Below are 11,790 nucleotides of genomic sequence, written 5' to 3'. Positions count from 1 at the left end.
CAGAATTTGATTTACTTGTATAAGAATGATGTTTTTGCGGATCGAATCAGTCAACGAAATTGTTCACCTTTGTTTCACTTGTAAAGTTGACATTATTTTCCTTGTAATGGTTAAAAACGACAAATAAATGCGTAACCAATATCTTAGCTTTTACAGTTTTCTATCTATCTAAATAAAAATAGAAAAATTACGGTTAACATTATCTAATTTATAAGAATTTGTGATTTTCCAGGATACTCCCGAATCATAAAGTGTTCCCACATATTACAATAATTGTCACTCTAAAAAAAAGGTCTGATAGAGAAATTCATTTCAGGTCATTTGTTTAAAAAAAAACCAAAAAAAACAATACTTGCATCCGACGATAGTACGTATAACATGTATAAACACAGTTTAATGTAACCAACGTACATGTACACACGCTAATCATTTAAGAAGGAATATGAATCATTTATATAGTACTTAATCGTTTTAATATATATCAACATTAATCTTAGCTTTTACAGTTTTCTATCTATCTAAATAAAAATAGAAAAATTACGGTTAACATTATCTAATTTATAAGAATTTGTGATTTTCCAGGATACTCCCGATTCATAAAGTGTTCCCACATATTACAATAATTGTCACTCTAAAAAAAAGTTTCACATCGACTGTTTGAATGTTGATATTGTGCATGAAGAACAATATATGAAATTCATTATAAAAACTATTTTATTGGAAAATATTTCGCAGACGGTCTGGCATTTTGGCTTGAAACTATTCGTTGCCATTGTGAGTTACCTGTGAAGGAGGAATGCTACAATGAATATCAAGAACCACCTGTTATCATCATAGGAACACACAAAGATCAGTTCACGGTAATATGAATACAGTTCCCTTGCTTTAATATGATACTCTTTTGACATTTAAGGCAACCCCTTTTGATACAATTTAGACCTCTAAGTTAAATGTTATCTGCTTATTCGTATATATCACAATAGAAACCTTTTCGGATGAACTATAAAACGCTGTTTTATATTTAATCATGTTTGTTGACCGTGATATTCTTTCAGTATCATGCATAAGTTAATGTCTACCCTATGTCCCCTGAAAAAAATCTGCGAATTGAAAGACAAACACATATCAACGTTCAACTAATTTATGATTGTTACCTTTTATCGTATAAAGTGTCGATTTCGTTCTTTCCACATCATTAACAATCTGAAGATGTTTTATCATGTTTATGTAAAGATCATTCCCCTCTAAAACCGTGCATATAATTCTACACTAGTGTACCGCTTGAAATGAGATAATAATATTATATATGATTGACCAGAATTTGATTTACTTGTATAAGAATGATGTTTTTGCGGATCGAATCAGTCAACGAAATTGTTCACCTTTGTTTCACTTGTAAAGTTGACATTATTTTCCTTGTAATGGTTAAAAACGACAAATAAATGCGTAACCAATTTCTAGATAATGGATTATTTGCATATCGGGTAATGTAATGTTTGTGCAACAGGATACCCTTACCATATTTACGTCCTAACTCATTTTTAGCGCACCTGGCCCAATGGGCCAAGTGAGCTTTTCCCATTACTTGGCATCCGTCGTCAGTCGGCGTCCGTTGTCGTTAACTTTTACAAAAATCTTCTTCTCTGAAACTACTCGGTCAAATTTTACCAAACTTGGCTTAAATCATCACTAGGGTATCTTGTCTAAAAAGTGTGTCCGGTGACCCGGTTTACCAACCAAGATGGCTGCAATGGCTAAAAATAGAACATAGGGGTCAAAATGAAGATTTTGGCTTATAACTCTGAAACCAGAGCATTTAGAGCAAATCTAACATGGACAAATTGTTTATCAGGTCAAGATCTATCTGCTCTGAAATTTTAAGATGAATCGGACAACTGGTTGTTTGATTGCTGCCCCTGAATTGGAAATTTTAAGGAAATTTTGCCGTTTTTTGTTATTATCTTGAATATTATTATAGATAGAGATAAACTGTAAAAAGCAATAATGTTCAACAAACTAAGATCTACAAATAAGTCAAAATAGTCAGTAGACCCCTAAGAAGTTATTGCCCTTTATAGTAATTTTTAACCATTTTTTCGTAAATTTTGGTTATCTTTTACAAAAATCTTCTCCTCCGAAACTACTGGGTCAAATTTAACCAAATTGAGCCACAATCATTATTAGGGTATTTAGTTTGAATAAATATGTTCGATCTTCCAGCAAATCAATAAAGATGGTTGCTTTGTCTGAAAATAGAACAAATTTTGATTAGTTTATGTGTTTTAACTGATTTATTCATTAAAACACTCTGATTCAAGCTTAGATATGAAAAATCTATCAAATATACAAAACAACGTAACTTTTCAGAAGGTTTTTGTCAAAAATGAAAGTAGCTGCATCCGTGTTCATCCTAAAATTTTATATATGCTTTGTATTATCATCAAATACAACTTACATTTCAATAGTATGAATGAACACGAATGCGGCCACTTTCATTTTAAACGGAATCCGTTTAAAAATTAACCAAAATGCTAATATTTTGAAGATTTCAGTAATTAAGCATGGCTTAATGATGCTAGATAGCGATATTTATGCATTGTATTGTAATCAACAGCTCATATTTATGTAGCAGAAGCATTTTACTTTCCAAAATATTGCTGAAAGACAACATTTTCACAATTTTCTAAATCTGCTATATTTTGGGGCCAAAATATTTGCCTCTGTATATAAAGGGCCAAGTTTATTATAGATAGAGAAAATTGTAAGTAGTAAGATCTACAAACATCACCATCACCAATTTTGTCATGAATCCATCTGTGTCCTTTGTTTCATATGCACATATACCAAGGTGAGCGACACAGGCTCTTTAGAGTCTCTAGTTTGGTCATGCAAATTCCTCCATTTTTTGTCGCCGTGGTGTTGTTAAGGTAAATTGTGTATGTACGATGTGTAAGAGATGATTACCTAAACATTCTCAAGGAATAAAGACTATATTTTGCTATGTGTAACGAAACCAGTCTGTTTTCCATATTTTTTTTTATTTTATTGAAATAAAAGAGTCCTCTCATATCTGATCTTTGAATGCCACTTTTAAATTCTTCCTAATGCACAAGATTGACAATTTGCTATAACCTGTAACTTGAGCATTAAACAATGACAAATATGTTATATCCTTTTTATGAAAAAAATGAGAAATTAAAACGAAATTGTCATGTAAATATAATAAACCTCTGATATTGAGTGAAATAACACAAATTTTGACAATAGAATATTTCTATAACTTGATTTGCTGTCGATGGTTAATGGTTGTTACACAAAAATAATTATAAACACAACTCCGCGATTTCGAGAACTTTGATTGTCGAAGGTATCATTAGAAGACGTACACTTTTTTTGTGAAATCCTCTTAATCAATGTTTTAAAAATCACAGATGATGCTGTCCTCTACGTAAGACACATTTAAACATTTATCCTTGCTTATTTTTGCATATTAACAGGACAAAGAAAAGTATTGATAGCAGCACAAAATTTTCATGAGAAATTAACGGTAATTTGACAACGCTTAGTTTCATAACAAATATATTTGTTTTGTAGGGAAACATCAGTGAATGTGAGACAAAATTTCAGCGCCAAGTTCATGAGATAGTAAGGACTTCCCAGATACGAAGAAATATACGAAAAATGTATGTGATATCTAATACAGATGATTCGGATGATGAATTCGACATTATACGAAGAGGCATAGTTGAAATTGCAAAAAGCCGAAAACAGTGGAATATCAAAACTCCCGCTAGATGGATCCACCTCGAAAAGGCCCTTTCTGGTGAAAATTCATGCGGAAAACCTGTAGTTGCTAAATCAGATATTGCAGAAATTGCAAACAACATTATACAACCTATCACAGACGAAGAGGAATTAGAGCAGTTTCTCACGTATCATAATGGCATCGGAACATATGTTTACTTTTCAGACCTAGCCGAATACGTCGTCTTAGATCCACAATGGTTGGCAAGTGCATTTAAATGCATAATAACAGCCGACCAATTCCAGAAAGATTTGGTTCATCAAACAGAGTGGGAAGAGCTGAGACAGCATGGACGTCTGAGCGAGAAACTATTAAATGAAATATTTCTGCGACAGGAGGTAAACATAAGGAAATACAGAATACACTTACTGAAAATCATGGAAAAAATTAACATTATTGTTCGGTCAAGAACAATGTCAAACGCATGCGAAATTGACGAAGACACAGACTTCTATGTACCATGTATGATCAAAAACACATCACTGAGCAACATCAACGACATATTTTATTCCTGCGCTTCCAAATCATCATGTCTTTGTGTTGCATTTGATTTTCTCCCACCTTCATTTGCCACTCAAATACTAGTTGCCTGTACTCGATATTACACCGTTGCCAACGGTCCATACACATCTGATGGAAAACATCCTGCCTTCTATAGAGATTTTGCGATTTACAATTTAGATGCTGCTGGTTGCGAAATGCTTCTCATTGCTAATTATCGGAATGTTTTGCAAATGCAAATCTGGAAATGGGGAGAACCAGAGAGGCGCTCGTATCACGATGTAAAGGCAAAGTTAATAGGAATAATTGAAGATATGAAAGAGATCCGAGGTCAGCCAAATTTATCATATGAATTAAAACTTAAATGCAAATTTACAGATTACGAATGCCTTGATGGAATGGTTGAACTAAAAGCCATCAAACCGCAGAAAGAGTATTTTTGTGAAGAACATGGAAATACCCACAGTTCAGAGGAAATCTTCTTTGATTGGTTAGGAGAAATTGAGCAGGTAGGGAAATTAAGTATTTCATTGACATAATAAAGTTGTTTCTATTCATATCACAGATTAAAACAAAAAGATATCTGCATATCTATGTTTGCATCATATGAAGCACTACATTTAAATAATTTAAATTTATTTATATTTTCATAGGTTTATACGTCTAGAAATCAGCCTTACACTTTTGGACTAGTTTGAATCTCGGCCTTTTTCTGTAATTTATTCTTACATACTTTTGATTTTTTGTCGAGCCTGCAACTTTTGTTGCAGTAAGCTCGACATAGGGATAGTGATCCGGCGGCGGCGGCTACGGCGGCGGCGGTGTTAGCTCACTTCTTTAAAGCTTTATATTTAAGAAGGTAGAAGACCTGGATGCTTCATACTTTGTATATAGAGGCCCCATGTTACGAAGTTTCTGTCAGTCAGATGTCCAATGTCTTTGACCTCATTTTCATGGTTCAGTGATTGATTAAAAAAAAAGTTCAATTTTTTTGTAATGTTAAATTCTCTCTTATTATAAGTAATAGGATAACTATATTTGGTATGTGCGTACCTTGCAAGGTCCTCATGCCCGTCAGACAGTTTTCACTTGATCTCGACCTCATTTCATGGATCAGTAAACAAGGTTAAGATTTGGTGGTCAAGTCCATATCTGAGATACTATAAGCAGTAGGTCTTGTATATTCGGTGTATGGAAGGGCTGTAAGGTGTACATGTCCAACTGGCAGCTGTCATCTGACCTTGACCTCATTTTCATGGTTCAGTGGTTATAGTTAGATTTTTGTGTTTTGGTCTATTTTTCTCATACTTTATGCAATAGGTCTGCTATAATTGTTGTATGGAATGATTGGAAGGTGTGCATGACTAGTGGGCAGATGTCATCTGACCTTGACCTCATTTTCATGGTTCAGTGGTCAAAGTAAAGTTTTCAGATTTGGTGTTTCTCTCTAATAATATATGCCATAAATCAATTAGATTTGGTGTATGGAAATATTTTATGATCTATATGTCAGTAGCGCAGGTTTTATTTGACCTTGACCTCATTTTCAAGGTTCATTGCTCAGTGTTGACTTTTTGTGTTTTGGTCTGTTTTTCTTAAGCTATAAGCAATAGGTCAACTGTATTTGTTGTATGGAAAAACTGTTAGCTGTTCATGTCTGCCTGCCATGGTTCATCTGACCTTGACCTCATTTTCATGGTTCATTGGTATATGTTTAGTTATCTTGGTTTATGTTAAGTTTATGTGACAGTTTAAATGAGGCTTTATATTTAGGACTATCAACATAATATCAATGTATAATAAAGAAGGCGAGACATTTCAGTGTGTTCACTCTTGTTAACCCTGTATGCGTACATTGCCTATGTAAATTTTGAAATTGTTTGTATGCACATTGAACGACAAATTTTTGTGACGTATATAATTTTTCTGACGTCAGACACTCAAATCAATCCATGTGTTCGTAGATAGTAGATGTTTTTGTGTCCTGTACAAATTGTTCCTTTTAAAAGTTTTGGATTCTCATAAATTTTATGGATAACTTTTGGACTAGTTTGAATCTCGGTCTATTTCTGTAAATTTTTCTTACATACTTTTGATTTTTTTAATCCTGTATGCGTACATTGCCTATGTAAATTCTAAAATTGTTTGTATGCACATTGAACGACAAATTTATGTGACGTATATAATTTTTCTGACGTCAGACACTCAAATCAATCCATGTGTTCGTAGATAGTAGATGTTTTTGTGACCTGTTAAATTGTTCCTTTTAAAATTGTTATACGATGATGACTGATGTACCCATATTTTGACTATTTTATTAATTGTGACTGTTTATTTAACGCATCATGTAAATGTAGCGGAAGTTGATGATACTGTTATTAAAGTGAGAGGGTAAGCGCTATAGAACCAGGTTTAATCCACCATTTTCTACATTTGAAAATGCCTGTACCAAGTCAGAAATATGACAGTTCTTGTCCATTCGTTTTTGATGCGTTTTGTTTTTTGATTTTGCCATGTGACTATGGACTTTCCAAATTGATTTTCCTCTGAGTTCAGTATTTTTGTGATTTTACTTTTTACATGTGAAAATATAAATGTTGTTGTATTTTTTTCCCAATCGTAGTTGAAACCATTACTTTATTATTTTTTTTACCTTATACGTTGTTGCACAAAACCACATAGCAATGAACAACTATACGTTGAAAGCTGTTGATGAACAATTCTACTAGCTACAAGAAGTATTATATTTATATTATAGTATTATATTATATTTGAAACGGACACATCTGGTTTTAGATTGATAATAAATATATATCATTCTAGTAACTACCAAAGATCTATTAATCCGTAATGTCTTTGAAGTGTATTGGAGAAATATTTTTAGTTAACAGTATTTATTTAAAAGAAATTGTCGGTTAATCATTTATTATACGATAGTGATCTGTGTTACTTCTGTTATATTGTTATACGATGATGACTGATGTACCCAAATTTTGACTTTTTTATTTATTGTGTCTGTTTAGGTAACGCCTCAATGTAAATATAACGGAAGTTGATGAGACTGTTATGAAAGTGAGACGGTTAGCGCTTTGGAACCAGGTTTAATCCACCATTTTCTACATTTGAAAATGCCTGTACCAAGTCAGGAATATGACAGTTCTTGTCCATTCGTTTTTGATGCGTTTTGCTATTTGATTTTGCCATGTGATTACGGACTTTCCGAATTGATTTTCCTCTAAGTTCAGTATTTTTGTGAATTTACTTTTGTTTAAGTGTATAATTGGTATAAACAATAAATTATATGTTTGTTTGTTGCACTCATATTAAGAAATGAAAGTTGTCCGATAGGAAGATCTTTTACTTGCCGTTTATCGGTTGTCGTCGTTGTCTTCTATAATCCTTTATGATATTACATTACACATGTTAAAAAACATGAATAAAGTTGCAATATTTAATTTGGCTGTATACATTTGTTCTGAAAAGAAATATTAAGACTGTTTAATTGTCACTGACATTTAGTTCTGTTATTATGGATGAGACTGGTTGGAGAGTTAATATGTAGTTTCATTCGTCTTTACTGTATATCAAATATTAAAAAAGAAGTTGTGGTATGATTGTCAATGAGACAACTCTTCACAAGAGACCAATTGACACAAAATTTAATAGCTTCAGGTAACTGTACGGTGTCCAACAATGAGCAAAGTCCATATAGCATAGTCAGCTCAAGAAGGCCCTTTAATAAAATTGAGAACGGAAATAGGGAATGTATCAAAGAGACAACTACCCGACCATAGAGCACACAACATCAGAAAGTCACCAACAGGTCTTCAATGCTGCAAGAAATTCCCTCATCCGGAGGGGTCCTTCAGCTGGCACATAAACAAATTTATATACTAGTTCAGTGATAATGAACGCCATACTAAACTCCAAATTGTACACAAGAAACTAAAATTAAACATAATACAAGACTCAAATAGACCAGAAGCTCCTGACTTAGGACTGGCGCAAAAATGCGGCGGGGTTAATAATGTTTATCAATGTTTATCATTGTTGAAGGCCGTACGGTGACCTATAATTGTTAATATTTGTGTCATTTTGGTCTTTTGTGGATAGTTGTCTCATTGGAAATCATACCACATCTTCTTTTTTATATTATGAGATTTCACCCCCCCCCCCTTATACATCTAGCCAATGTAGAAAGGTAAACGCATAACAATACGCAGATCAAAATTCAGTTTAAGAGAAGTCCGAGTCTGATGTCAGAAGATGTAACACAAGTAAGTATACAAAATAACAATAATACATAAATACCAACAGACTACTAGCAGTTAACTGACATGCCAGCTCCAGACTTCAATTAAACTGATTGAAAGATTATGTCTTCATCATATGAATATCAGGCACAATCCTTCCCGTTAGGGGTTTAGTGCCATACCATCATAACATATATGAGCTTGAGAAGAACATACTTGTAATCCGTGTTATGCCAACAACTTTAATGTATAATTCACATATCTGCTTTTATCAAAAGTTATTGTTAATCCTTTTTTTTTTTTTTAAATAAACATATTATTAAATTGTGGCTGTATTTGCTTATTGCAAAATTGGAAGATCTATATGTTTGATTTAACCGCTTTTCAATATATACATTAACATGAGTATGAGCAAAACGACGGGATAAAACTTGTAGAACAGGTTCTGGGTTTTTTCCAGACCATCCAAGGTCCCCTCAGATTTTGATTGGTTTTGTTTGCGCAGTCAAATACAGTTAAATCAACCTCATATCTTGACTAGATATTGACAAAGGGTCGGTTAAAAAAGTAAATTTTACGACAAAAGGATGATTTCATCCTCCCAATTGTGAACTTTGAAATTTTTAGTAGCTACATTCTAGCAGCGCCTGCATACGGAGTATATATCTCCAAATTGATACGATATTCTCGTGCTTTAATTTCCCATCATGATTTCCTTGATAATGGGTTGTTGCTCAATAGGGGGTTTATAAACCAAGAGTTCCAATTGGTGAAGTTGAAATTATCCCTTCATAAATTTTACAGAAGCCATTACGAGTTTGTTGACCGTTATGGAATAACCATTTCATAAATGATAACGGATATGCTCGTTACGTCGTAAGTACAATCTCCTTTCCCTTTCACGAATGTGACCTACAGAATAATACTATTTATCGGTTGTGTAATAACATGAGCAACACGACGGGTCCCACATGTAGAGCAGGATCTGCGAACTCTCCCAGAGCACATGAATTCACCCTATTTTTTCTGGTTTGGTTCGTGTTGCTTAGTTTTTAGTTTTCTACGTTGTGTTATGTCTGTTTGTCTTTTTCATTTTTAGCCATGGCGTTGTCAGTTTAGTTTTCGATCTAGGAGTTTGACTGTTCTTCTGGTATCTATCGCCCATCTTTAGTTTTCAAGGTATTGGTTTGTAGATTTTTATATTTGTTTGCCATAACGAAATCGGTTTCTTTTAAACTTATGAATTGAATGTCTCTTTGGTATCTTTAATCTGCTATCATATACAAGAAGGTAGTTTTTATTTAGTTAATATGATTGTAAATTATGTTTACAGAACATCTTCAGCCGTGAGCAAATAAATGCAACAAGAATGGCCATCATCATTTTAGAAATTTTGACCAATGCATTATTTGACCTATTAATCGCCGATAGTGGTGGCTTTCTTGTTAAACAAAGAGACGAATGTGATATAACATATCTTTATGCACAGCTTCGAAAACAAAACAAGCATATTCCGAGCCATGGATGGGGAGGAAGGTGGTCTGATATTAAGAATTTCGATATTCTGATTGGTGACGATATTGAACGCATCAGATTGTGCAGAAATGACATGGCTCACTCAAAGAAGTTCTCGTTGGATAACAAAAATTACTATGATCTATGTGGTATTTTAGAGAGAGTCCTCCATCGTTTAGAAACCTATAACAGGAAAGGAAAGCTCTACACAGACCAAATGAAAAATGTGAAAAAGAAAGAGACAAAATTACAACACTGGCAAACTTATCAAAAGAAAATAACTTACGGTAAGTTAGAATTAATAGTGGAACGATTGTGAGTTCGTGTTAAATGTGAGTTACAAACTCCGTACAGTGATCGTTTATTTGGGAACTTTTCCCTTTACTCCATCAACTAATTTAAGCGGATCGGTGCTGGAATTGTTGGGTAGTTGGTGTGCGAGTGAGTATTTGTTTGTATTTGAAAACTAATTCGTAAAGTTTTCTAATCTTCCAATATACTACAAAACAATTGCTTTTGTGATGAAAATTTAAGAGATATTGAATTCAAAACACGAAAAAAAAATGTTTTCCACATTAATTGCTTACCTGATGTATTGTATTTCACTCCAATTGAAAGAAGGGTTTGTATTGATCTTGTGAGATGATACTAAATTGCGAAATGTCATTCCGACATTTGCTCCTCCTTTCTAGATATATGATAGCGATTTGAACTGATTTTTAATAAGATATTTTTATTTTTTTCTTAGTCAACATGCCGTTGTTGGTCTCGATCTACATATAATACATGTAGGAAATAAAGCTTTTGATGTAATTCATGATCATTAAAAAATCAAACATAAATTTCAATGGAACCTGTATCTAGCTCTGCATCTCAATAATTTTTTTAAACTTAAGAATTTCCACGACTGAAGATGAAGCCTTCGTTTGAAGTGAAAGTCGGTGGTGGATGCACACTCGAATGTGAAACAGTAGTACCGTTGCCCGATGGTTCGAAGGTGTATTGGGTTAAGGAGAAAAATTCCGAAGAAGTAAAGCTGACAGTTGATGAGACCACATCAAACAAATACAAAGGATCGCAAGTTAATTACCCATCACTTAACATATTTTGCGCAACAAAGGAAGATGAAGGACACTATTCCTGTAGAATACGGTATCCAGAGGAGAGCGCTGAAAGCATGGACGAAAATATCACATGGCCAAAAACATGTTTACATGTGAATAATTGTAAGTAGCAAGTTATTCACCAACAAGAATATAAATATTCATGTAAGCAACATTAAGATGCATATTGTACCCGGATTTGCTTAATCTCAATCGATTTTTGACGTTAGAACAGCGGTATACTACTGTTGTCCTTATTTATACGAACTTTTGTCGTGATCGTATAATGTTATCACGTTGTTAGCGTCATTGTGGTCGTCATCCTCGTCTGAGGACATTTAAATTGCCGGCCAATATTGCTTAAACTATAATTGAGTGGATCTCTATGAAATTATACGACACTGTTTGATACCTGAAAGAAAGGTTAAAATTTAATTTGGGGTTGTTTTATAAATTATAAAGGAATGAGGGATCAAGAAGGGGCCGTAACATACATTTCTCTATTTTTTGTGTTATTTTCACATTTCCTGACCGGTGTGAGAAAAATATATCTTCTCAAAAGTGAAAAATCTGTTCTCGGCAAATGATTTGTCGAAATTTGGTTATGACGTCT

General features: G+C 33.4%; 1 protein-coding gene across 1 annotated transcript; it reads left to right on the top strand.

Annotated features, from left to right (window-relative positions):
• The first annotated feature begins 746 nt into the window (after positions 1–746).
• Positions 747–11,308, top strand: LOC134692286 (uncharacterized). The gene is made up of 4 exons (XM_063552736.1): positions 747–860; positions 3,595–4,815; positions 9,893–10,361; positions 10,971–11,308. Exons 2-4 carry the CDS (start codon positions 3,682–3,684, stop codon positions 11,306–11,308), a joined length of 1,941 nt encoding a protein of 646 aa, XP_063408806.1. The 5' UTR covers positions 747–860; positions 3,595–3,681.
• Positions 11,309–11,790: the final 482 nt, after the last annotated feature.

The sequence above is a fragment of the Mytilus trossulus genome, chromosome 12 (assembly GCF_036588685.1).
Source record: "Mytilus trossulus isolate FHL-02 chromosome 12, PNRI_Mtr1.1.1.hap1, whole genome shotgun sequence".
Lineage (NCBI taxonomy): Eukaryota > Metazoa > Mollusca > Bivalvia > Mytilida > Mytilidae > Mytilus > Mytilus trossulus.
The sequence above is the reverse complement of the archived record's forward strand: the minus strand, read 5'-3'. Positions and strand labels throughout refer to the sequence as shown.

Excerpts from the sequence above, each read along its gene's own strand:
- LOC134692286 (XM_063552736.1), top strand. The coding sequence starts at position 3,682 with ATGTATGTGATATCTAATACAGATGATTCGGATGATGAATTCGACATT. Across the intron at positions 4,816-9,892 it reads GGTTAGGAGAAATTGAGCAG|AACATCTTCAGCCGTGAGCA; the intron begins GTAGGGAAATTA and ends TTATGTTTACAG. Across the intron at positions 10,362-10,970 it reads TCAAAAGAAAATAACTTACG|AATTTCCACGACTGAAGATG; the intron begins GTAAGTTAGAAT and ends TTTAAACTTAAG.